General features: G+C 39.9%; 1 protein-coding gene across 3 annotated transcripts in view; it reads right to left on the bottom strand.

The window, feature by feature from the left end:
* Nucleotides 1-6175: 6175 nt before the first annotated feature.
* The window catches only part of mylk4a (myosin light chain kinase family, member 4a), a 32182-nt gene continuing 12995 nt past the window's right edge, over nt 6176-25362 (bottom strand). Inside the window, exons 1-15 of one of the 3 annotated variants that reach the window (XM_088347129.1) lie at nt 24074-24825; nt 22040-22174; nt 21771-21855; nt 21287-21650; nt 20919-21211; nt 19823-19928; nt 19281-19374; nt 16818-16927; nt 16362-16503; nt 16078-16148; nt 15880-16008; nt 11813-11965; nt 11603-11681; nt 11480-11534; nt 6176-8084 (exon numbers count right to left, since the gene is read on the bottom strand). In XM_088347129.1, coding sequence (XP_088203255.1) covers nt 11481-11534; nt 11603-11681; nt 11813-11965; nt 15880-16008; nt 16078-16148; nt 16362-16503; nt 16818-16927; nt 19281-19374; nt 19823-19928; nt 20919-21211; nt 21287-21650; nt 21771-21855; nt 22040-22174; nt 24074-24559 — 2301 coding nt within the window. In that variant the 5' untranslated portion in view covers nt 24560-24825 and the 3' untranslated portion in view covers nt 6176-8084; nt 11480. Of the gene's footprint in view, nt 8085-11479; nt 11535-11602; nt 11682-11812; nt 11966-15879; nt 16009-16077; nt 16149-16361; nt 16504-16817; nt 16928-19280; nt 19375-19822; nt 19929-20918; nt 21215-21286; nt 21651-21770; nt 21856-22039; nt 22175-24073; nt 24826-25362 lie in introns of those variants that run through there. The other 2 variants (XM_088347120.1, XM_088347111.1) reach the window with 2 other exon arrangements.

Genomic DNA, 25362 nt, shown 5'->3' on the forward strand with positions numbered 1-25362 from the left:
GTTATCTTTAGGCCCAATAAGTCCATCTGGTTTTGGTTTGGCTCTTGGAGATCGCCCCTGGAGATGAGGATGGAGGGGACTGTGAGGTGAGGTTAGGCAGTGCTGGGGCAGTGCTTTCTCTCACTCTCTTTCTCTCTTCTTAAATTGAATTTCTCATCACTATGACCTGGGTCTCGGACCGGGGAGTCCGCCAGCAAGCAGCTGGCTATCAAGCCTGAGGCTTCTGAGAGGAATATTTGGAAGAAATGAGTATCACCTGTTTTGTCAAGCAAAGATTTGGATATTCTTGGGAAAAACACAGAGACATAAAGCAAATTTGTGACTGTTTTTTAACTAATTATAATTAATCCATGCTGTGATTTTTTTTGTTTAATCAAGGGTTATCATTGATTCTTACGACAAGGATACTGGGAGAGATACAATCACACATAGTGTCAAAATAAGAGGCACAGGTGCTCCCCAACTATGTCTAAGTCATTGTTACAACAAAGACAATATATATTAAATGTACCTAACTAATGTTTTACATTGCATGAAAGTTAAAAACTCATTGACGACTACAGACGTTAAAGATCCAACCAGGGCTGGCTCTGAGTTGAACTAGTATCCATCCATCCATTTACCGCACTGCTTATTCTAGCTAGGGTCGCAAGGGATGCTGGAGCCCATCCCAACCATCTTCAGGCAGTGGGCAGGGGACACCCTGAACTGGTTGCCAGTCAGTTACAGGGCACACAGAGACAGACAACTCATTCGCTCATTCAACCCTAGGGACAATTTGGACTGGCCAATTAAACCTATGCAGGCACGGGGAGAACATGCAAGCTCTGCACTGGGGGGCTGCGGTAGCTGGAATTGAACCTTATACCTCCGCAACATGGGGTTGCGCTCTAACCACCCTTGAACTACTATACCTAGATTTATTTACAGCATATATTTTAGTGACCATTTTACATGTTTCAATTTATATTTATTACATCACTTTTGTTTGTTTTTTCGCTTTGTTTTAATAACTGAGTAGAAAATAACAATATAGCTTAGAACAAGCAAAATCTCAATTTAGAAAATATGGGAAAACAATAGGAGTAAAAAGAAAAATATTGTTCTTATTCAAATTATCTTATTGTGTTGGATGACCATTGTTTATTACTAGTGTATTTATTTTATTTATTTATGTATTTATTTATTTGTTTATGATATACAGTGGTTAAAAAAGAATTCAAACAATTCCTGTTGATACAAGAAAGGCTATAACGTGAAAAACAAGACAACCCAAACTTATTAACACATTAAATCATTTTCAAATAGAAATGTTTAGCATTTTTTACACAATTTATCAAACGCTATGGCTGTTATTTTGTCATTATGCCGTGTATCATCTTACTATCTAGTTGGCTAATACTTATTTGTTGCCAGAGAACCCAACAGAATTGTCAGTAAAAAATAAATACTGTTAATTACTATATTAAGTATACAGTAACCCATCCCACTATTGTGGTTCACTTTTTGCAGTTTTGCGTTCTTTCTACTTTGCGGCTTTGCATCTTTGCATTTTTAAATTCTTACTTGAGCCGAGACGAGACAATTTCCGATTATTTTTATGTGAAGATTATTGGTTGAATAACTATAAACTTAAAAAAAAGAATAAACTATAAACATCATGCATTGAGTTCTGCGTTCTCATTGGCTAAACAGGTGCCCCACTCCTTTTCTGCTTGTGTCTGCCTGTGCGTCAATTATTAGCAATGCAGCACATGGCAAACACGTCCCCATGTGCCCAGATTAACTAGATAAGGCTAACAAGTCACAACACTGTTAACTACCACTAATCACATTGCAAATCATTGACTTAGCAGATACAGACGTTATAGCATAACTTAATAGTCATTTTTTTTTCTCTCCTCTCCTTACTTTGAACACGTAAAGATACATGCGTGTAATATGAAGGAATGTGCGGCTAGCCAACAAACACAATGATGTGCCTCCACAGGTCAAGCAGGTCACGATCGCTGTGGAGATCAGCCTGGGAAGGTATGTGACTCCACTCTATCCTCTATAAATGAAAATTGAAATACGGTATGAGCTTCTAAATATTTCATGTTTCATATTTCTCTTTTTTTCACCCAAACTAGCAGATAATAAAACAAGTGTTTCATCGCCATCCAATGAACATAAAAGAGAGTACTTAAACATTAAAGCCGTACTCAATTACCGTATATTCCGGACTATAGAGCGCACCTGATTATAAGCCGCACCCACCACATTTTAAGAGGATAACCGCTTTTGTACTTACACAAGGCGCACCTGTATATAAGCCACATGCGCCCACATTAAAACATGTAACACAATCACAAATTTAACCCAAACCCGACTTTGAGTCCCGCGATCGTAACTAAATATAAAGTACACAGTCCAAAAACCACAGCCGGCAATATGAACGGAAAATGATACCGGTACTTAAGGTTTGATGCAGAGTCCACGTCCCGTTGAAAATAATCCAAGGAAAAAAAATGTATTTTTCCAAAGGTATGGTTGGGAAAAATATATATCCACTATTGTCCGCTGCGTCCACAAACACGTCTCACCTTTACTCCACTTCCCGTCAGCCCCCGTTGTTTTTGCCCCTTCTTTATGATTCGCCCGTGGAAAACATATCAGAATAAGTCTCTAAAATGAATACACTACAAAAATATAGTTGCTAATGCACATTATACATGGTTACACATATTTACAAAGACTGTACACCGAGAGAGTTTTCAAAGCTTTAATAATAATATTATAACTTTCATCCCAAACCGTGCCTGCGAAGGGTAGCAAAACGCTACTAGCAACACGCTCGCAACACAGTAAACGGCTGTTAAAAAAAACATACCTTACTTGTAGTAATCACGGATAAACCGTCCTCGTCTTCCTCCTTATGACTGACGTCATCAAAGTCGTCTTCCCCAGTTTGGGAAAGAGATTATATCATAGACGTCGTCCCACGCTCCCTCATTCAAAAACATGCTAGCAACACGCTCGCAAAGTGAAGTTTACGTGCAGTAGCTCTGTTTCCTTCTTTATCGGACTGCTCGATTGCATTTAGCTTGAAAGCTGCGTCATGTGCCTTTCTTTTTGCAATTTGCATAGTGAGGATATTTCTACGGCAATTTAATTTGTGCACAAGCTAAGAATATTCCACCGGTCTAAATCTTACCTTTTTTACTCGAGTGCCGCTGGCGGCTGTTAGAAAAATTACACAAATTGGCCGCATCACTGAATAAGCCGCAGGGTTGAACGTTTGGGAAAAAAGTAGCGGCTTATAGTCCGGAATTTACGGTAATGCTATTTCACATTACATTCAATTTGCTTCTCTGTAACATTTCTTTTATTGGTTGTCGTTGGTTTCAGAAATTCCTCCAGTTCTCTTTGGCGTATTTAATTCTTTGACAACATACAAACTCCTGCGCGTAATCTAAGCTGCGATCTGTTCAAACATGACGCACATAAACATTTCCGTATAGGCTTGAGATGAAAGCGAGTGACTAACTCCTGGAAACTAATAAGGAGCATCTGAAGGAGCTTGCTATGTGTGTGATACAATTTATTCACCTGAGTAAATAAACAGTGTGTGTGGTGCGGTGATGACTTACAGTATAGTGCTGAAAGGGTAAAAACAAGATGGAAAGGATTTTTTTCCGGAGGTCACAAAAAGGGCAGAGAAGGTTTTGCTGATGTGAATGTGACGATTTCAAGCTACATTTCCACAAAGTATACATTCTTTTAAAGTTGGCGATGACCTGTAAAAAAAAGGGCACTAAGGTCTTATTTTTTGCCGGCCATAGCATTAGTCAAGCGTTGTTGCACACTCAATGGCGGAGAACCATGAGAAATGTATATTTATTTGTGCTGAAAAAAGTAAAGCATGTGAATGTTGCAGACAATGCGTGGAAAAAATTGGGACACTCGGTCAGCAACCAAAAATGTCTGGAGATAAACACAATTTTGATAAGGAGTTGAGGGAGGGAGGGAGCTTGGGCCCGCGTCTCCGATTTGGGAGGGCAGAGCATGAAAAGGATGTTTAACTTCATTTCAATACTTAAAAATTAACATAAATGTTGTAGTCTACTTTTTGAAGAAAAAAAACATCACACTTATCATCCATCCATCCATTGTCTGCACCGCTTATCCTCAGTAGGGTCGCGGGAGTGCTCAAGTCCATCTCAGCTATGTAGGGGCAGTGGCCAGGGGACATCCTGAACTGGTTGCCAACCAATCACAGGACACAGAGACGGACAACTCACTTACTGATTCTGACCTAGGGCCAATTTAAACTGGCCAACTAACCTGACATGCATGTTTTTGGAATGTTGAAACCGGAGTGCCTGGAGGAAACCCACACAAGCACGAGGAGAACATGCAAACTCCACACAGGAAGTTTCTATCTTATAAGCTTTAAGCAGGATACTTTTTCTGCACCTGGTCGTTATTCACTAACGGTAGAAAAATAATACTAATAACGCATTTACAAGGTGCTTGAAAATTAATATTTTCCCATGAAATATATTTTAAAAGTTTTTATTTTATACAAACATAATGGCCAGCGTTACGGGCCATTCTACTTGTGTGTGGTTATTGGGGCTGTGGTTTGTTGAAAAAGCGCCTAGGAGCCACTAGGGCGTGCCAAAGAGCAGTATCCAGTTCCAGAGCAGCTTGTACACAAAAGCAGATTTGTATCAAGTTTTGGGGTATTTATTGGGGAAGCCTTGACACAAAACCTAGCTGGAGACACTCCCAGAAGTCTAAAGTACTCAAGAGTAAATTTTCACAAAAATTAGTTAAGCCAAACACGCATATAAATCTTAATTTATATGTATCTATATATATATTTTTTGTTTTGTTTGTTTTGGCTCCAAATCTTTTGTTTTAGTGAATCCATTGTTCCCTCCAATTCATATGGGTTTATTGCATAAGCTGACAATGGTAAATGCATGGCTAAATTAAGATTTTTAAAACTGAAGAAACACATTTTTTCTTACACGACTTTTTGGAAGGGCAGCAGGGTGGATTAGAATGTAATAGTCTTTATTGTCATTGATAACAACCTAGTGTACATTGTTTATGAGACTCCAGGATAAGCATTTAACAAAGACCTAAAGGTAAATATAAGAATTAAAAGAATATAATGATATTGGTAAATGTATAGGGTAGTGTTATAGACTGGCCCAGAAAGTCACAATAATAGAAGTGGCCGTAATGCAAGAATCTATTCCATTTTTGCAGTTATGCTGCCCTCTTTGCTGCATTCCATATTTTCAGGGTTTTATTTTAATCAAGCATGTTTTGAAATTTGCTGCAATTATCACTCCATCCAATCCATCAGAATACAGACACTCCCCTACTTACGAACATTCGAATTACGAAAAACAGTAGATACGAACATTTTTTTCAGGATGTCGAAAAATACCTGGACATTGCTGTAAGTTAGATTTTGTATTGTGTACCTTTATTGAGTACAGTACTGTGGTGCTCCTTTCCGCCATTACAGGCGTGTGGCGCTGTGAGACCTCACCCATCATTGACCTCGAAGAAGAAATCTGGCTTCCTCTTCCTAATTCATGTGTAAACATACTGCACTGTTTCTCTGGCACACAAGGAACTTTGACATTTTTATTGTTTAATGCATAAATTCAATATGGTTGGTGTAAAGTGTAAAGAAGAGGTGAGCCATTTATTCTATAATGAAAGAGGAATAAGAAAGCTTGATGCGGTTGAGGAAAAGGTTGGATCGCTTTTTTTCAGCCACTTTTTACCACGGAAGAGGAAGTTTTGAACTCTTTGACCCCATCTTCCAAAAGTAAACCAATTCAGGTTACTTATACAAGCCTTAAACATACTTGTATAAAACTAACATACATTTCATTCAAAATATAGGACTGAAGCAACTTTGGAACAAATTCAACTTACGACCGATCATCCGGAACCTTTCGTTCGTAAGTAGGCGAGCGTCTGTACACAACTTTCAGTTCACTTACGCTAGCACAGCTTCTTAAACTCTACAGTTTAAGATGACAGTTCACATGACGAAAACAACACCGTGATAATGTATACAAGGTTTCATACGTTGAATAGTTAGTGACATTTGGATACCATATCATCTCTAGTTAACATTATAGTGAAGCAAAATCTAGATCAATCAAGTTGGAAAATATCAGTTTAATATGTGTACACTCAAAAAAAAAAAAAACATGCTGAATGTTGTGAGCTTTAACCTTCAACAATCTAAACATCCATTGTCACTTTTACTGAGAAACCTTTCGTATGAGCGTACTGACCCAAGTAGAGTGTTCTTTTCAGTTATACCATGAACCTTCACAGAAGGCGATTCCATCACAAGGCAGACTAGAAACTAACCTCCAAGACATTAGGGTGGCTCCTCGTCTATACAGTACAGTGTGTAGGAAAGAAAAGTATACAAAAATACTACTTTAATGCATGGATACAGAATTAAAGCATTTAGCTGATAAGACATTTTGTTGACGCATGACAACGTAGAAAAATCTGTGACTCTACAGAAGCTCCTCATAATGAAACGTATCATTCTTCAATAAATACAATTATAAAGTGCACAAACTACAACATATATAGTACACTATATGGATTTGATTGTACCAATAGGGGGCCATGTTGCACATACAAAATGAATCCTGCTGTATGAAAATTGCGCTGTTAACATGCAAAGCAATAATTTGAGGCTAACAGCATGTTAAGTGTGGCCAACGTGGGTATGTAATCTAAATAAGAATAACTTCCTTTTAATGATAAAATCTACTTTTTTTTCTGGACAAGATATGTTGTGTGTTCCTCTCAAAGAACTGCATTGTAATTTACATGTAAAATATGATTTAAGATGCAAAATCTATCTTTTTTTTTGTCCATTTCACTAAAAATGACCTCCTATTCGCTCAAGTCATGATCTTGACAAGCTGTTCAAAACCTGACTATAGATTTGTTTTACCCGAGCAACTGTTACGTCGTTTTCATTAGACATTGAAAATAAGAACGAAGCTGCTAAATTGTTTTAAATTCACACTAGTTTGCATGAAAATTATTTAAATGGAGAAATATTTTTACTTGACTGCAAAAATATATGCTAAACATTAATGGCAATGTCATAGAGTCGATTATATATATTTTTAATTGAAATGTAACATGACCACAAAAGACCATAGAGCCATGATGCATTTTCTATTTCAGCGGTCACGAACCCTTTTGAAGCTGAGAGTAAGCGCTTTTGGAGGTCTTCATTGACTTGAAAAGCGCTATATAAATGCAGACCATTTACCATTTACCATTTATTGATCAGCGCAAAGAGCTCCCAGTTCTAAAATACAAACTCATCATGTTATTACTATAAAATTATCATGTTACTATGAAGTAAGGTTAAAATTGGCTTTGTCAAGCACTGACATACCTGCATTGTTTAAGGGCACTACGTTAATTGCATATATTTTAAGTGTTTTTAGAAGAATTGTTTATATATTCAAAGAAATTGCTCATCTCGATGATTTATCATACCAGGCAGAAATTAAAAGTCCTAGAAAATTACAATGACCCTTTACTGGTAAGCTATTTTAAGAACCAGCCCACAGGCTACTCAGTTGTTCTCAAGGGGCACAACGTTGGTTCCCTCCTTATATATGTATATATATAACGCAGGTTTTGGACAAATTCCTCCCCTCTCACTTGTTGTTTTCTTTGCCAAATAAATAAACCATGGCATTTTTGAGCACACACAAGTGATTTCTACAAATGTTCAGCTAATAATTATTTAGGAGTTTTATGATGTTGTTTTTCAAAGGCACAGGTTCCACAATTCTACCTGATGCCAGGTATGCATCAAAAAAGATTTAAAGAAAATATTGAATTCAGTAAATTACTGTAAAAGGTCAATTAAATCCAAACTCAAGCTGTAAAAGCGTTTTCATGTAATATAGAAAATGGATTGTGTGGCATCACTTATTTCAAAGTGACAGGCATGTACGGGGATAGGAAGCTTGGTCCGGATTGGCCGCAACTGGGAGCTATCTCGTACCACCAGGGCCCTGAAAAAAAGAAAACACTGTCAGATCCATGGGCAGGACCAGCCTGTTTTGGGGTCGCTCAAGCACCCCCAATTTCAACTCAAGCACCAAAATTATAGCATTTTTAAAACTAGATAAGAAATTAAAAAGATTAAACAAAACAAAAATGTGTTCAAAGCAGCGTCATAAATATTTCACTCTCTTGAAATTGTTCAGTCTGTTTGATTCCTAGCACCACTCTTGCCCCCAGTCTGTGGAGGCTCCGGTGTATTACAAAAAGTAAATACCTGTGAACCTGTACAGTTTTGCTGTACAAAGTACGTTTTTTATGCATTTTAAGACGAGTACGACGTACAAGGAAATCTGTACGGAAAAACACAAATTTGTCAATCGCATGTGCTGCCGCCTGGGGATTTCCCAAGATGCAACACTCCGGGGAAAAAAACCAATATGGTGTACGATTATTTTGTACGGGAAAATACGGCAGTTTGTACGGGCATGGAGCCATGGAGGTTGACAGGTATGAGAGTATGTTGTACAGTAGTTATGATGAACAACTATTTTACCACCCAATACCATAACTTTGTCATCATCAACATATATTAGTCCTCATTTTACTATATTAGAACTAAATGAGTAAAAACTGGACATAAAGTTCTACTCTTTTAGGTGTTTCTGCTAACCACAAAGTGTAATGTGATGTTCACAAATGGGAAATGACACTCCTGAACAATGTAGAATGATCCTAAATTGCTTTATGTGAACAAAAAGAATATTAACCAACACCCCAAAAGCTCGGAGCCTAAACTTACCCCTGGTCAGTTACAATGCCAAATATTTTATTTATAGAATAGTCTTTGTTGTGATTCATTACTACGTAACGTAGGTGGTTTACAACAAGATGTTGCAGGCAACGATAAACATGTAATAAAGACTTATAAAAAAAAAGATACTAACATAGCTGTAATATTTATAGGGTAGTGGTTGTAGACTGGCCTAAATTGTTTGTACATCAGAGAAGAAAAAAGAATAAAGAAATCAAATATGAAGAAAAAAGTTCCTCAAAACTTTAAAAACTTGTATGTGTGTAGCTGATACCCTATTGCTACTAGATTGTGTTTATTTTATACTGCTTTTATAATGTAATTTTTTTTAAGTGTTTTATTTGGACTTCAACTATCCCTAAATAGAGCATGCCTTCCTAAACTTGAGTCATGCTCCCCCCTGGTGGACAGTCATTAATATTTTCCTTTAAGATTCCAAAAATGTTGGGCAACATTGATCCTCTTGTGCGTCTTGCCCTATAATAGATTAATTCAGGGTTCCCATTTGTTTAGCTGTTCTTTATGTGTGAACATTTTAATTTAGTTTCCTCCTCATTTACGTTGAGATCACATGTTAGACACTGAAGGTGGAAGCTTGTGAATGCCAAGTTAATGCACTTCCACAACTTACTGTAATGCACACATACTGTACTCTTAATGTACACTTTTGTAAAACATTCTGAAAAGCTCCAACTTTAATCGCCGAATAACTCATTGGTTCTCAAATAGAGCCTATTTCAAAGGGGCGCGGCCGCATTTGACCTTGGAATTGTATTTTCTTGAACTCTTCAAAGAATCAAGTGCAATTGGACCTCCACTACACTAGGGAGCAGTGGCGCTAATTGGCAATGTCTTGTTTACATTTCACTTCCACGCCGTGCATAGGGACTCTTGGAATGTGACGTCACGTAGCCTTCCCTGGCAAAATGAGAACCATGACGGACGACAGGGGGCACCCTAGCGGACAGCACTTGAATAACTATTAGAGTTGAAACCAATATTAATAACCAAGATAGAAGAATATAACCACGACTTTTTCCAATGGTGATTTATTGCTGTGCATCGTGCTGTGCCAACCGGCAAAGTTCTCTGCCCAATTTGGAACTTTATCGTATCTGTTTGGATAAAGACAGAAGAAAGCGATGTCTATCTGCAAATCAAACAGAGGGACTTACACCCCTCACATTAGTCCAGGATTTGCAGCAAGCATTTTTTAGAAGGTACGTTTGATGTATTTCTAAACAATTTTTTGTTAAGTAGGAGCAAGTCAAATCAAAGACACTCAATAATAGGTTAGCTAGTTGTAACTAGTTAACATTAGTGGCTTACCGTAGCAGTTTCTTACAACGTATGAGATGCTTTTATTGCAATTAACCGGTGATTCAAAACAGTAATTTCTGAATATCACATTTTTTGAAAACTGTTATGTGCTCTACCATAAGGCCTATTACGCAGAAACCAACTGCCAATTATCAATGGCAAGAGGATTTATTCTTTCTAGTGGCGTAACAGAAAATAATTGCGAAGCACGGGAATAACTAAATTAAGTGTATGATCCAGGTATAAGCATTTGATGAGTGGATGGCTGAAGAAGACATTTATGTCATAGGTCACCAGATTTTTTTAAAGCTACTTCTTAACCCTTATGTGGTGTTAGTCTCCAGTGGCCCGTTTAAAGGTTATTAAATGTAAACACTGCTGTGTCTCTGGGGTCTTAAAATCAAATTACAATAATAAGTGGTTATGGATGCATATGTTTGGCAGGATGTTGTATTAACTATATTAAGCGAAACTGCTTCTTTTTTGTTGTCAGGACTAAGTTAGACCTCGATCAAATTGACCAGGCTACTAAGGCTACTAAGAAGTGCAAAATGCCCGAGCCGGCTGGGTTGGGCTCCATCACCCCAGTGACCCTACGATAAGTCATTTAGAAAACGGATGGATGGCTAATTTACATTAACCTTATTCAGAAAGAAGAACAATGAATGACATGATTATACATTTTTCCATGCATACCGAAATTCATATTCTTATAAATCTTTTAGGAGAGACCAAGATGCCCCAATGGCGTTAAGTTGAAAATGGTGTGGGTACTACTAAATGTAGTGGAAGCTAGAGCTCATGTTGGTGATAGAAATGAGTGGAGAGGTGTTTTGAAAGGATAGTGGGATTGTGGACGCGTTCTTAAGGATGGGCTGGGCACCCGTATAATGCGGCAGGGGTAAACCAGTGAAAGCTTTCGGGCCCTGCTGTTGAACAAAAGAATGTGTTGTGTCACCCTGACCCGAGTAACATGCCCGCTTTCGCGTGTCCCGTTTCATCTGGAGGGACGAAAGCATGACCAACTTGGGTGCCGAGGTGCTTAACTTGTTTGGGTGTTTGGGCATTGGGGTTGGCCATGGTCAAATTTTTTTTTGCTACTTTTTGCTTTTTTTTTTTTGTTTGTTTTTGTGTATGTGTTTATTTTGCTGTCTTTCACCCCTCTTGGCAGATATGACCAGGGTAGATAGATAGACAGATAAGTCTTTTTTTTATGACACCTGTTGTATGTTTTTTAATATTTGTACACTGCAATTCTGAATAACTTCTTACCTCAACAGTCAGTTTGGGGCACACATGATGACCGGCGAGATCTGCACATGGTTTTCTGTGAAAACGTTTGCACAGTGGTTATCCTGATTTAGTTCTTCGAGTAGCATAGCATTGTGTGTTTACCTTTGTATTGAGTCTGTGATGAAGACTAGCATCAGACAGCCAAGGATGTTTTAAGGCTTCAGACGCCCCCATCCTCCAACTGAAATATAACTCTAAACGTCAAATACAGTTTGAGGAATCGGAAAGCACTTTGGCAGGTCTTCAGTGACAATAAAAGCGCTATACAAATGCAGTCCATTTTTAAAGACTGTCCGATAAGTGATATCGTACCTTTTGTTAACGACGAGGAGCCTGGTGATGAAGTCCTTGGCTTCTTCGGACGTGTCCACAAACTCTTGTTCTTCAAAGTTCCACTGGCAGGCCAAGATGTTGTTGAGTGTCTCGTTGTCGTCATCGCCCAGGAAAGGGCAGAGGCCGCTCAGGCTAAACCGGGTCGGACAGGCATGCATGTTTATTTTTTCCATTACATGACATGACATGTCAAACAGCTAGCACATCCAGTTGACACCGGGCCAGTGGTGGCCCACACATTGGACTGTTCGGTAGCCAAGAGAGGGGCACATATAGACTGGAGATCAAAATTAGAGAACAACTTGTACAAAATAGAATAATTTTGAAATATTACCATCTTCACTGCTCCACAGTTAAATACATGACTTAAGGCAGGGGTCAGGAACCTTTTTGACCCAAAGAGCCATAAAAGCAAAAAATGTTTTAAAAATAAATTGAGAGAACCACATCATATATTTTCAGACAAAATTTAAAAAACTGCCAAACACGCTTTTTCTAGACAAAAGCTAATTCTTCAGCACATTTTATTTTACTGTGTGTCATGTGATGATTAAATGTATGAAATGATAATAATGCCAAATCCTGTGTCCCAAATCAATGTAAATATGCCATTTACAATTTGTCTTCCACCTTCAGTTAAGAGTGTTGAGGCAATTTCTTTCCATGAAATTTGTCCTTAATAACGGTTTCAAAACAATGTGCATGCAAAGTTCTTTTGTAAAAATGTCACAAATTACTGCAAACGATAAGCATATCGTCACATTCACTTTCGGTGTAGACCGCACTGAGCGAGAGAGAGAGAAGGAAGTGCCTTGCGCTGTGTGCAGGGATCCGCCCACCTGTACTGCTCACCCAACCAAAGTCGTTTGCCAGCGTTTTTATTTATCAGTTTAAATGGTTTCTTATCGAACTTCTGTATTAAGTTGCTTCGGCTTTATATGGACCAAAATCGGGATGAAATCACTTGACTTTGGAACGCCACAGAGAGATGTGCAATAGTTACATTTTATTACGGAGTCATATGTACTCATGAAAAGAGCCATATATGGCTCCCGAGCCATAGGTTCCCTACCCCTGACTTAAGGCATTTCACCTCAAAAAATATTTTTTTCTGAAAACGCACTGGTAAATATTGAAGAACAACAATGACCTTGGCATGAAAACTAAATTCTGAAGGTTACAAAAGTCAGCAACCAATTAGAAGTGTACAGGCCTCTGCTGTGAATTACTTCAGCACATAGGATAGCACTAGTCACTCACACTGCTCTGGTATGATTTTGGTCCATTCTTCTTCCAGGTTCTACCACAGTTTGGTGATTATAGTGGGTTTCTTGACCATTACTTTCGGACCAAGACTTTTCCAGAGGTTCTCTAATGGGTTCTGAACTCTGGGCAGGCAGTGCCCCTTAATTCAATTTTTTCACCTTGAAGGAAATTCTTTACCCGTTTTACTGTATGACACAGAGCATTGTCCTGCATGAAAACTGCAGGCTGATTGGGCAATGAACGCAAGTAAGAAACCATGTGCTGTTAAAGAAGGTTATGATACACATTTGCATTCACCTGGCCATGAAGCTGTACAAGAGGCCCAACTCTTGCTGCAGAAAACATGGCCCAAAACATGACACTTCCTCCTCCACCTTTCACTGACTTTTTTACACACTTTGTGTTAAGTCTTCATTCAATGTGTCACCGAACATAATGCTTCCCATCATACCTTGATAAATTCAAGTGAATTCGGGACTAGTTTTTCTTTTCATACAACACGCTCCCCAGCAAATTTCATTCTGGCTTTTTTTTATGCATATGAGAGGTTTGGTCACTGGAATGTGGGCCTTCAGTCTATATGCTCTTGAACGGCGAGACACTGTATGGCAAGACAGATCCAGAAATTCCAGATGCAGTGTGGAAATGATTACCCATTGAAATCATTCGCAGTGACCTGTCCTCTTTTGCATTTGTCTTCCTTGAATGACCAGCCTTCTTGGGTGACTTGAATAAGTTTGTAGTTTAGTAAATATTCAATATCCTTAAAATCAAAGATTTAGAAACATCGACTTATTTTGTTATGGCTGATAGGTGCATCCCTTTCGTTTTAATCTGGACAGTCACTTTAGAAAGGCCGCCCATCTTGCAAAGTCAGTGAAACTAGCAGAATGCAAGTTAAATAGGGGTTGACAGATAATCAGGAAAATTAGCACAATGTGCTTGAACAGCACCATTAATTGAGAGGCACCTGAAAGTGGTTATTCGATTTTAATCAGTGCATTTTTGGCAAAATACAGTTTTTCTGTTGAAATGCCTTATTCATTTTGTGGAAAAGTGTTGTAGTCGCATGGTATAAACACGGGAAAATATCTTTAAGCTGTTGAGCAGTGAAGATGGATTTTTTTTCAGAAAAACATTTTTATAAATCTCTAGCGTAGACACCCAAAGTCATTATGGCCGCAATCCTCTAGGGGAGATGTCGGCCACCCGGCCCTCATGGGCAGCATGTCATGGATGTTTTAGAGGCTTCTCTTTAACTCAAGTGATAGAAATTAGGAGCTTGTTAGCAAGCTAGCAGGAGCTTGTAAACGTCCTGGTGTTAGAAATCTCCTAAGTCGAAGAGAAACTTCCAAAATCATGTCGGACATGCAGCCCTTAAGGACCAAGAAGCCACCTCTGCAGTAGGGTCATCGTAATGTCCCCAAGCATTCCAGCAGCTAAAACCCGGAGTTTAGCGGCAGTGTGAGTGCAACTGATCCGCGCTTGGGCATGGTACAGATCTTCAGTTGGGCACACACACTTGCGAAAGTTGGTCCACAGCATGGAACAATTGCCCGCACATGCATACAGCTTTCAGAGTAAGTCGCCTCTCGAAACGAAACCATGACGTATATACATGCAATGTACATAGCGAGGGACCAAAACAAAAAAACGTATTGTTCAGTTCACTTCCCATTGCGCTGCTAAAGCCCTGCGAACCCCTGCGAACCCCTAACCCCATTAAGGTTGGGAATTTGGCTTCTCTGATATTAGCTGCAGAACCCCAACGATGCCGTTCCATGCATACCTGATGCCGTTCTTAGCTGTGCCATTTTCATGTCCAAATTGTCTTGGTCACATGTTTTCGGATCCCATGGCAATTCAAAAGGACGACTACCACAGTGTCAGATAGTCATTACAAAGGAGACCACAAATGTACTGCTACGCCAAAGGAAAACATGTCAAGATATGCGTCGTTTAAAATATGGTGTAAGCCCTATAATTCTAAACAATAGCATCAGGTCACTTTTGCTATCCCCATAAGGAACCATACAGTGGAGAATAGGGCCAAATAGTAACAGGGACTTAATAAGTTATTTTTTCTGTTGTTGTCATCGGTGGTTGCCACGGTATAAGCACTCGCTTATCATTGTTCCTTGAAGATTAAAGAGAACTCAAGTGACTGGACAATAACTGATAGTGAAAGGGAACTGTAGCATGTAACTTTCTCTGCAGTTCAATTTGAATGTGTACATTTAAAACTTACCTTTATTTGTGGGTTTAAAGAAATGAAATACATTGAAAATATTGTAATATTGAATAAAGTATCGTCAAATTACCGTTTTGCTCCTGGTCTATATTTTTTTTAATTATGTTGGCAAACAAAAATCAACTTTTTTATCCATGCAGATTGGCGTCTGATATGTTTACAGATGTCACCTTGGTGTTTTGGATTTAAGTGCATGCATTGTGGAAAAAGCATCTCTCCATTTTCCCCAATGCCACGTATACATGAAGAATTTGGTGACAACAGCGCGTTTGATAACCTATGCCTTTGGCATTGCGCTGTTTTTCTCAAAAATGTGCATCCGCACATCACTGATGCCAAAAGCAAATCCAAGATGCCTGTGGCGTCACAAGCAGGTGGCGCCAAGTGTGTGCCGACAACACAAGTGCCTGCCTATAATGTCCTATTATTCTTGCGTGAAATCAACGTGATGATGTATATGTGTAAGTCCACCTTTAAGATGATCTAATCAGTGATATTAGTTAGGAGGCCAAAACAACTGTATACTCACAGCATATAGGTTATGACGCCCAGACTCCACATGTCGGTGCTAAATGACACAAAGTCGTAGTTGATCACTTCAGGAGCCAGAACCTCTGGGGTGCCAAAATTAACTCGCAGTTTCTCCCTTGGTTTATATCTATTTGAAATAAGAATTGCAAGATAAGTTAACAAAAAATGTGTCCAAAAATCAAAAATGAACACTTACATTCGAGCAAGGCCAAAGTCGATAATCTTGATTTTATTCGTGACCCTGCTTACACAGAGGATGTTTTCTGGCTGCAGTTAAAGAGCAATCTGTATGAGAGTTTGTTGAATGAATGCCAGGGTTTCCCACAGTGCTTTCTAAACCTGGTTGGCTACCAGATTTCCGTTGTTCCCTCGCTAGAAAAGTCAAGTAACACCCCCACTCCTAATTCTGACCATCAGGAATAGTAAGTTTCCTGGGGGAGACCCTGTTTGATTGAATGTTTTTGTGTTCATTCATGTTACCTTCAAGTCCAAATGGAGAATGTACATTTTGTGCATATGCTGCAAGCCCTCACAGATCTGCCTGATGAAGACCACGGCATCCAGCTCCATTAACGTGTAGTTTTCATCAATTATCCTGTCAAACAGCTCCCCTCCACCGACGCTGATAATGATCCATGAAACATATATAAACATTAAATGTTGGATGACCAGTGACCGGTGAGGTTTCCAGTTGTTCATGAGTAGTCTTGCCAAAATGTTAGCTAGTGCCTATTTTTGTTTTTGGGTTTCACTTGTGAAAAATGCATTTACACCCCACAAAAAATAAACCTACGTAAAACAAAAATCAATTATAGGTCCAGCTTGAGATACCAAGAATGGTTCCCCCTAGGTTTTGAAAATCTGCCTCAGGCACCAAAGGATTTAAGCTAATCCCTGTTATCTTCAATAGAGAATGTGAAAACGGATAGGACGTACTATTCCAGCACGAGAATGATGTCATTTCTGGACTCATATGCCGCGTATAGTTGGATAAGGTTGGCGTGGTCCAGATTGTTCATGACCTGGATCTCGTTCTTTACCACATCCTAGCAGGAAATAAAAAGGGGTGTCAGAAAAGGCAAATCCAGTAGGAAGCAGGACAAGGCCAGCTATTGTCCAATATGTTGATGCCACAAAATATATCATCATCATTATAATCATCATCTAGGTTAAATATTTCACACCTCAATAGCTGAGATCCTTTCATTGTCTGCTGGTATATCGCCGCATGCTTAAAACTGTGAATGAGCCTTTGCTTTTTATATAGTATGCTCGAGTGAGTGGTAAGGGCCCGGTCACACAGCCGTTTGCGTCTGTATCGCGGGTAAAATTTTGCGTTTTTTTTTTTGCCTGTGGTTGCCCGCGATGGAAAATGCGCAAAATTGGCCAACCCGCTGTTCATCGGTGGTATGCCCGCAAAACAGATGCCGGCGACTGTTCCGCTTCCTCATCGCGTCATTTCCGCGTCATTTTCTCGTGTGGACCACTGGTATAAAAGCTGCCGAGCCGGCGTTATGCCGAGAAATGCATCCTTGCCGAGCTTTGCATCCCCTCGCTACTACAACCACTTTTACCTCGTTTTATCTCACATTTATATCACTTTCAGGGAATTTAATGGCGAACATATAACCAAAACCACTTCGTCTTGCATTTGTTGGGAATGTAATACAACTTAAACCATTCCGTCTTTGTATTTGTTGTGAATGTAATCAAACGGTAATGCACGCCGTATACAAATCACTTTTGAGCAGGTAACATGTTTATTTTGCCTTTTTCTATTCAAATCGCTCGTATTGAAACTGTTATGCACTCTACCATAAAGCTTATTTCTGCATAATAAGCTTTACGGTAGAGTGCATAACAGTTCTCAAAAGTGATTTATATACGGTGTGCATTACCGTTCGATTACGTTCACAACAAAATCAAAGACAGAATGGTTTATGCTGTATTACATTCCCAACAAATGCAAGACGAAGTGGTTTTGGTTATATGTTCGCCATTACATTCCCTAAAAGTGAGATAAAACGAGGCAAAAGTGGTTGTTGTAGCGAGGGGATGCAAAGCTCGGCAGGGATGCATTTCTCGGCATAACACCGGGCTGTAGAAATCATGACCGCTCAAGACACAGTCCCGTGAAGATCAAGATTTCAAGCTATGGCACCGAAGAAGCCAATATGTTATTATTGTAATAGTTTTTCATTTTTATTTTATTATCTTGTTATGAAATGAAAAGAAATGTCAAGAAATAAAAATGGATTAAGACGAGGTCACTACAGTGACGGGGATCCATGTCCACCCCTTGACGTCTCGAGCACAACTGACGTGCGCTCGGCAAATCGCGCTGTATATATGCGGAGAAAGGCGTTTGACCGTCACACGCGTAACACGCTAATTTCACGTAATAAAACCGCGATACAGGCGCAGAACATGCTATGACCGTGCTCCACCCACGATTACCCGCTGAAATTTCGCGTCCTACTCATGTGTAACCACGCCCTGGCCGCGGCCAGAGTACGTCGTGTGCCGCTCGCGGTTACACGTGTTTTGAGCAGCGCAAAACTTTTTCGCACGGCCAACCGCGTGTGAATTTCCGACCGCGTGTAAAGCACTGCTGTATCTCGTCTATATGGCGATCTCAATGTGTCCAACATCGTCTGCTTCACGGGCAGAAATTTCTGGCCGTGATTCAGCCTCGATACGCCCGTGAAAGACTTGGCGACCGGGCCCTAAAGTTTTGAGCAGCGCATAACTTTTCAGCGCTGCCAACCGCGTGTGAATTTCCGACCGCGTGCAAAGCACTGCTGTATCTCGTCTGTATGGCGATCTCAAAGCTTCACAGGCAGAAATTTCTGGCCGTGATTCTGACGGCTGTGTGACCGGGCCCTTAGTATCAAGCTAGACTAGAGATAAGATCTTGTCAATTATTAAGTTGGACCAGTCTGGCTTCTCATGCGTTTTTTTTTTTCTTCGTGGAGAATCTACTCAGCATGGACTTACTTTTACTCAAGTAATTATTTAGATGAAGAAAATGCTTACCAAACAATGTTTATCTCAATATCACTAAATCCAGATAAATGTCCTCTGTGTTGGGGTAAAACATGCGTGGCTTCATTTCATTTAGGCGCTGCACTTGTTGTGCACACTTGATTTGAGGGACTCAGAGCCAAGTAAACCCCTAGCTGCGTAGTTTAGCCGAAACGCTCTTTGGTGCTGAAGTACACACAGCCAAAGTAAAGCTTTGTGTTTATTTCGGGCTCGTTTATCAAATCAAGTTAATGTTTTGGGTATGAGCGGGTTCAGGTTTGTATACCCGCGACTCGGGTCGGGCTGCATTTTTTAGGCCCGATCTTACCTCTAAGCTAGACTAATCCACCAGAATACATAGGTGGAAGACCATACCTTTTCTTTTTGTGACCTGGCCTTGATGACTTTGGCTGCCAACGTCAAACCAGATGAGTTTTCAACGCATTTGTGAACTTGGCCAAAACGACCCCTTCAATGATAGAATAGAAAAATGACGATTTACACAACAACCACAGTTTTCACCAAGAAAGCATGGGACAAGCAGGAACATGTAGAAATGTTCCCCACGTGTTAATTAAAAGAAATGATCTCCGTGCAAACGAACAAGCCTTAATCTGTTATTTCATTACAGCGGGGGTCGCTGGTGCCTTCGCTTTGATGATGCGGATTAACACTTAGTGATTAGCTGGCAGCTGACACCAGCGATACAGTTTCACATACCACTCAGCCCAGTAATAAAAATAGATGCCAAGACTCTGGGGTTATGAAGCAGACAGAATTTGGGTGGCGGGGGGGTGAGTAGGTTATACAAGGCTTTATCGACATAGTGGGCAAGTAGAAAGGCTTCTACTGACCCATAAAAATGCCATTGTCATTCTTTTTGTAAATTCGTTCAAGATTTGAAAAGCATCCCTCACCCGCCAAGGACCTCCTGCCAGTTGATTGTGTAGAAATTGCTGATCTGGTTCGGCTTGGCGGACACGACACGGTGATTAAATGGCGCTGCCGGTGGAGGAGTGGTATCTAAAGTGGGATGACGACACAATTTAGGCTGAGAAGTCAGGGTAGGATGTTCCGTTGCTGTTGACTGCCACTTACAATGAGGAGTCTTAGGGCTTTTGTCACTTGTCGACTTAATTGGTACGTTTTTGTTCTGCTAGGTCACTAAAGTTCCTCCGAATGCCTATTAATTATTGCCTTAAGCAAAAAATTAGGCTTAAGATGAAATAGATCTGTCGCCCTTCAAATTGTGGCATGCTGGGATGACGTCCAGCGTGTCCTGGATCCTCAGGGCCTCCTGCCGATGGGAAATTCCCAGAACACCTTAACAGCTAGGCGTCCAGAAGACATCCGAACCAGATGCCGGAGCCACCTAATCTGGCTTCCCTCATGTGGAAGACGGATGGATGACCATGCTTCTCACCTTATTTCTAAGGGAGTGTTTGGACATCCTGCATAGGAAACTCAGCTTGCTGGTTCTTTGCGTCAAGACCCACACCTTTAATAGGTGAGTGTCTGAACAAGGATGAGTCTGAATGAAGTCTGACCTAAAAGCGTCTGCACGAAAGCAGACTTCTGAAACATCTGCCTGTCGATCTTCTGCTCTATCCTGTCATCACTTGTGAACAAAACCTTTGAGACACTCCTGTACTTAGAGCAATAGCTCAACCTTAAAGCAGGGGAGGGAAATAAGCTTTGAGGAATACAGTCTAAAATTTGTCTGTGCTCATTTTTCAAAATTAACACTAACAACTAAGACAACAATACCACATGAAACAGGAGAGGTTCAATACTGTCTTTTCAATTTTATTTAAGTTTTGAACATCTCATCAACATTCCTCATCAAAATAGATCCAATAGGCAAATATACAATCACAGGAAATATTACAGGTAAATTTCTGAAGCCATAGTTACTGCACTTTTCACACCATTCATCCAAGTATGTCTTCATGGAACTCGTATAGCATCCGATTCTTGAAAACTCTTATCGAGATCTAAAATGCACTGACTTACCAATTAAAAATTGCTGGTCATCTTCGGGCTCCTTTTTTTCCTCAGTCTTGGATTTGTTCATCTGTAGCTCCAACCTTCTTTTCAGGTCATCCTGGAACTCTTTACTGCCCCCCTGGAAGAGGGGCCAGTCCTTCTGTATTTTCTTGTTCTCTTCCTCTTGCTCTGATATCTCTTCCTCCTCCACTTCCAGGACTTCTGTGTATTCGTCCAACACCACAAGGTCTTCGGTCTCATAGGATGTGGTAGCGACGCTGATCTGCTTCTTGGCCAGGAAGACGGCTTCAGAGTCATCACTGCTAGAACAACCAATAAACAAATAGATTATGTCAATGTTTTAATTGGAAATTGGCAAATAAAACATCAACTACCTTCCATCTGTTTGTTCTTTTTGATTGTCGGACTCACTGGTTTGGGATTCTTCTTCCACTATGAGTTCCTCAACTTCCACCACTTCCTCCTCAATCACTATTTCCTCCTCAAAGACTTCCTCTGGTTCATGCTCATCTTCATCCACATCTTCAGGATATTTTTTACCCTTAACCACCTTAGCACCAAGCCCCTCCTTTTGAGAACTGACACCTAAGCCACTGCGAGGTTGCTGAACTGCAGCTGGCGCGGCAGATTTTGGACTGGAAAACTCGGTCCTAAGCTCCTGAGCAGACTTTTCTGCATTCTCTCTGTTGAGTTTGAGCACCTCTTCTCGAAGCAGAGCCTGCTTTTTCTGTGAGACTTCTACAAAACACCCAAAGAGATAAGGTGTTTGTGGATCCCCTTATTAACAATTTAGTTTCTAAGCAATTGTGCCATTTACTTATTGAATAAGTATTTGGGACAATTTCTCTTCTTATTTACCTGAAGTGTCTGGAGGTTTCATTGTCTTTTGGCCTTTAAGGCTCAAATTGGACCTCTCAGCGCCCTCTTTATTCTGGTCCTTGAGCTGTGAAGTACAAGTTATTCAAAATCACTCACATCAGATCAAATTTCATCGAAATGAATCACAAAAGTGTGGCTTTTTTACTTTAATTGGTGTGGTTAAAAAAAAAAAAAACAACTAGAAAAAGTTTAAATAATCATAATAATAATAATAAAGCACTGCGCTTCACTAGCATCAGTAGACCTACACAGGTTCCATATTTGCGAGGGGCAAGGGATTGCTTTTGTCCGTGGTGCTTTGTCCTGTGAGATGAAAGTGTAGCGGGCTCACAAACAGCAGTTCTTGCTTCTCTCCCTTGTTGGGTATTGTTAGAGGTAGTTTTCTAGTGAATGACAAGACAAAATGGGAGCGTTAGTAAGGTTAATACTTACATCAGCACGTCATGTTACATAAGGACTGACACACGTAACAAACAGCTGGACAAATACATTTAAATGTAAAATTATTATTGAAAATGAACTAGTTGATGCGCCCTCCAGGTTTAGGATGATTAGATTAGATTATTACATTTCTGATGATAATATCCTTTTAATTTGTAAAACATTGTAATTAAGCTGTTATGATAACAGAATACAATGTTAATGCAAATGAACTAATTTTAGAATACTATCAGACAAAAAAAACAAGAGTACTGTAAATGTATCGGCAGGAATAGTTATGGTGACCCTGGCTGGCAGGACTGAGAGAGGAGAGGAGTCGGGTTACTTCAAGGAGTCCAGGAACCCTTGGACTGAAGCCAAAGGCTTGAAACCTATCTGATTCCAATGCTTTACTTTTAGGAACCTCAAAGATCAGGAACTTTTTGTTCCTGAAGCTAAGGCACTAAGTCTTCAGTGTTGTGTGACCCTGCCGTCAAATATTGTAAATGTTCTTGAATTTGATAGTCAACAATCAAAGGTGTATTCCGCCTAAAGCCAGTCTATATAAAAAGTATATCAGTTCATTAAATACATTGATGAGGGCAGATGCTATGAACTAGAGATGGTTACAAGGATGGAAAGACTTGTTGGGTTTTTAATCGGGTTGAGGATTTCGATCCAGTGCATCTCCCAATAAAAATATATTCTTGAGGTTTTAAGCATTTAACATTTTGAGCTATGTAAGGGATCCATGAACATAGACAAATTATACATACAAAAGTGCCATCGTGAATGATGAATTGTTTCTGTTGCCAGTGAAAACAAATAGATCTGATGTTAGAGACACAACAATGATATCATACAAATCACTTCTGCAGTGCAAAGATTGACAACAATTCTTTTGTTGGTTTCGGGATCCATTGATGCCTATGATGATTTTACAATAATATATCCCTGATTATTCATGGCAGATGGACCGAAGGCGGCGGGCCAGAACATTTATAACAACTCGCTTGCTGCACTCAGCTACAGAATGCTGTGCATTAGAATCTCACCCTGAATGGAAAATATTACAAGTGATGGTAGGCACCGATCCAAATGCCAAAGCTGGGAGAAGTCACTAAACACTGGTCACTCGGGTTAACAGAAAAAAAATTGTCCTGAACCTACAAGTAAACAGCACACATCAGATATTTCCGGTGTGGTGTCTCCCCAGTGACAGCTACACTTGCTGCAGATAAAATCTGTGACTGGGATATGCAGGAGTAATGGAAAGTACCCGAAAGATATCCTAGGAATGTCACACCTTGTGTGTTAGACAAGGACACAGTCTTAGAGTTCTGACGACAACAGAAATTCACACGCCACACAAGAGTCAGACCACGGATTGTCACTTTGCATTTGTTTTTTGGTATCGCACCATACATATTCATAAATGCCTAAAACAGTACCATCCAAAAAAAGACAAATACCAAATCAATGAAGCATAGTTCTGACTCTTTGGACAATGGTTACATCAAACTCAATGTATCAAAGGCCTTCACGTCCTTTCAGAACACACAGTGACCCAAATACAGAAAGAGCATTTAGAAAAGAACCCCCACCGCATTTCAACCTTGGCCACAAAATCATCCTGAACCACACTTCAAGTCCCAGTGGTTCATCTCATACCAGTCAAGCTGAACGTGCTCAGAAAGTGAACACACATAAAACCTCACGACCAGGAGCATTGCTGCTACGATCCATTTCATGGATCTTCCCAAGAAAATGAAAGATACCACTATGATTATTGCCAGGATCCCAACTGATGGTTGACAAATATATCTATTGATGAATGACAAAACTATGTAAATACTTCCCACCTTGTCTGTCTTTCTTACGTTCTCTGATGATTTTCTCTTGCAGACTTGCTTTCCTTTGTCACCCTTTGCAGCAATGGGGCCTTTAAACATTAGCTCCATCACTTTGGAGCTCTTGATGGCCTCCCCGATGAAGCTGATCATCTGCTGCATGCTCAGGACCAGTTTTTCCATTCCCTCCAGCTTTTGAGCCTGAATCTCTGACCGTTGGTTGACCGCTGACATAATGGTGCTCATTTCTTGGTACATATCCTTGATGTCCCGTCCCTGGGACTGGTCACATTCGCCATGTGAATTGAGGTTCTTGACGTTCTCGTTATTTTCAATACTGCTGGACTTGACATCTAGACGAGTGAGAACTTTTTCTTGAAGCTTGATGAGCTTGTCCACTTTGCCACTCAATGACTCAATCCGATTTTGGATGAGGTCAAAATTGCTGTTGTCGGCCACTCGTTGACCTAAACCTGTCTTCTTCATGGAGGAACTCATGGTTCTTGTGTCGAGGGAAAAGAAATCACGTCAAGACCCCGACTCGGGATAATGTAAAAAATAGTAACGTCCGTGTAACAGACGGGAAGACTTTTGGAACAATTGGAGCCAGCTCTACCCTTCAGTGCTCCCGTCAGATGGCTAAAATTGTCAATCAAAATTGACAATGAACTAAAAAATATATAAAATCAGGAAAAGAGCTAGAAATAATTTGCAAGCAAACCGTCCAGCCAGCCTTGAGTTCTTTCATGCAATATTCCTGGTGTCTGCCCCTATCCACACTATTGGGATTGCACCAGCCCATGGACATAAATGTAAACGGACGGACTGCGTCAGCAAGGGTCAGGTGTTAGGGGAGGGGACTTGGCACTGATCAAGCTATGAGACATTTGAGAGCCTTAAAGTGCTAAGCCCGCCAGCATCATTCGCCTGCTCCATGTCAAAATTGTTGGTGTGCAGTGACACACTACTTGAGTGGCACAGATGGATGATAACGCTTGTTTGATAATGAAAGGGCTAAGACATTGAGAAATTAGAGATCACATTATGATCATCCAACACAAAAGCCATAGCATAATAAATTCATAATTCTAAAGATTAAAGGGTTGCAATGTTAAAAATAAATGTAGCAGTGCAAACAAATACTACGAATCTTCCATAGTTTACTTCGCCAGTTTATAGAAAATTTCAACAAGCATTTTCTCTTAAAACTACGAAATCCGGAAAGGAAATACATGTAAAACAAATAAAGAAATGCTCATTTTTGTATTTACAATGTTGATTGTTCCTTGATTATATAAGGT

The sequence above is a fragment of the Urocampus carinirostris genome, chromosome 1, assembly GCF_059441175.1.
Source record: "Urocampus carinirostris isolate Australia breed hairy pipefish chromosome 1, RoL_Ucar_1.0, whole genome shotgun sequence".
In the NCBI taxonomy this organism is placed as follows: domain Eukaryota; kingdom Metazoa; phylum Chordata; class Actinopteri; order Syngnathiformes; family Syngnathidae; genus Urocampus; species Urocampus carinirostris.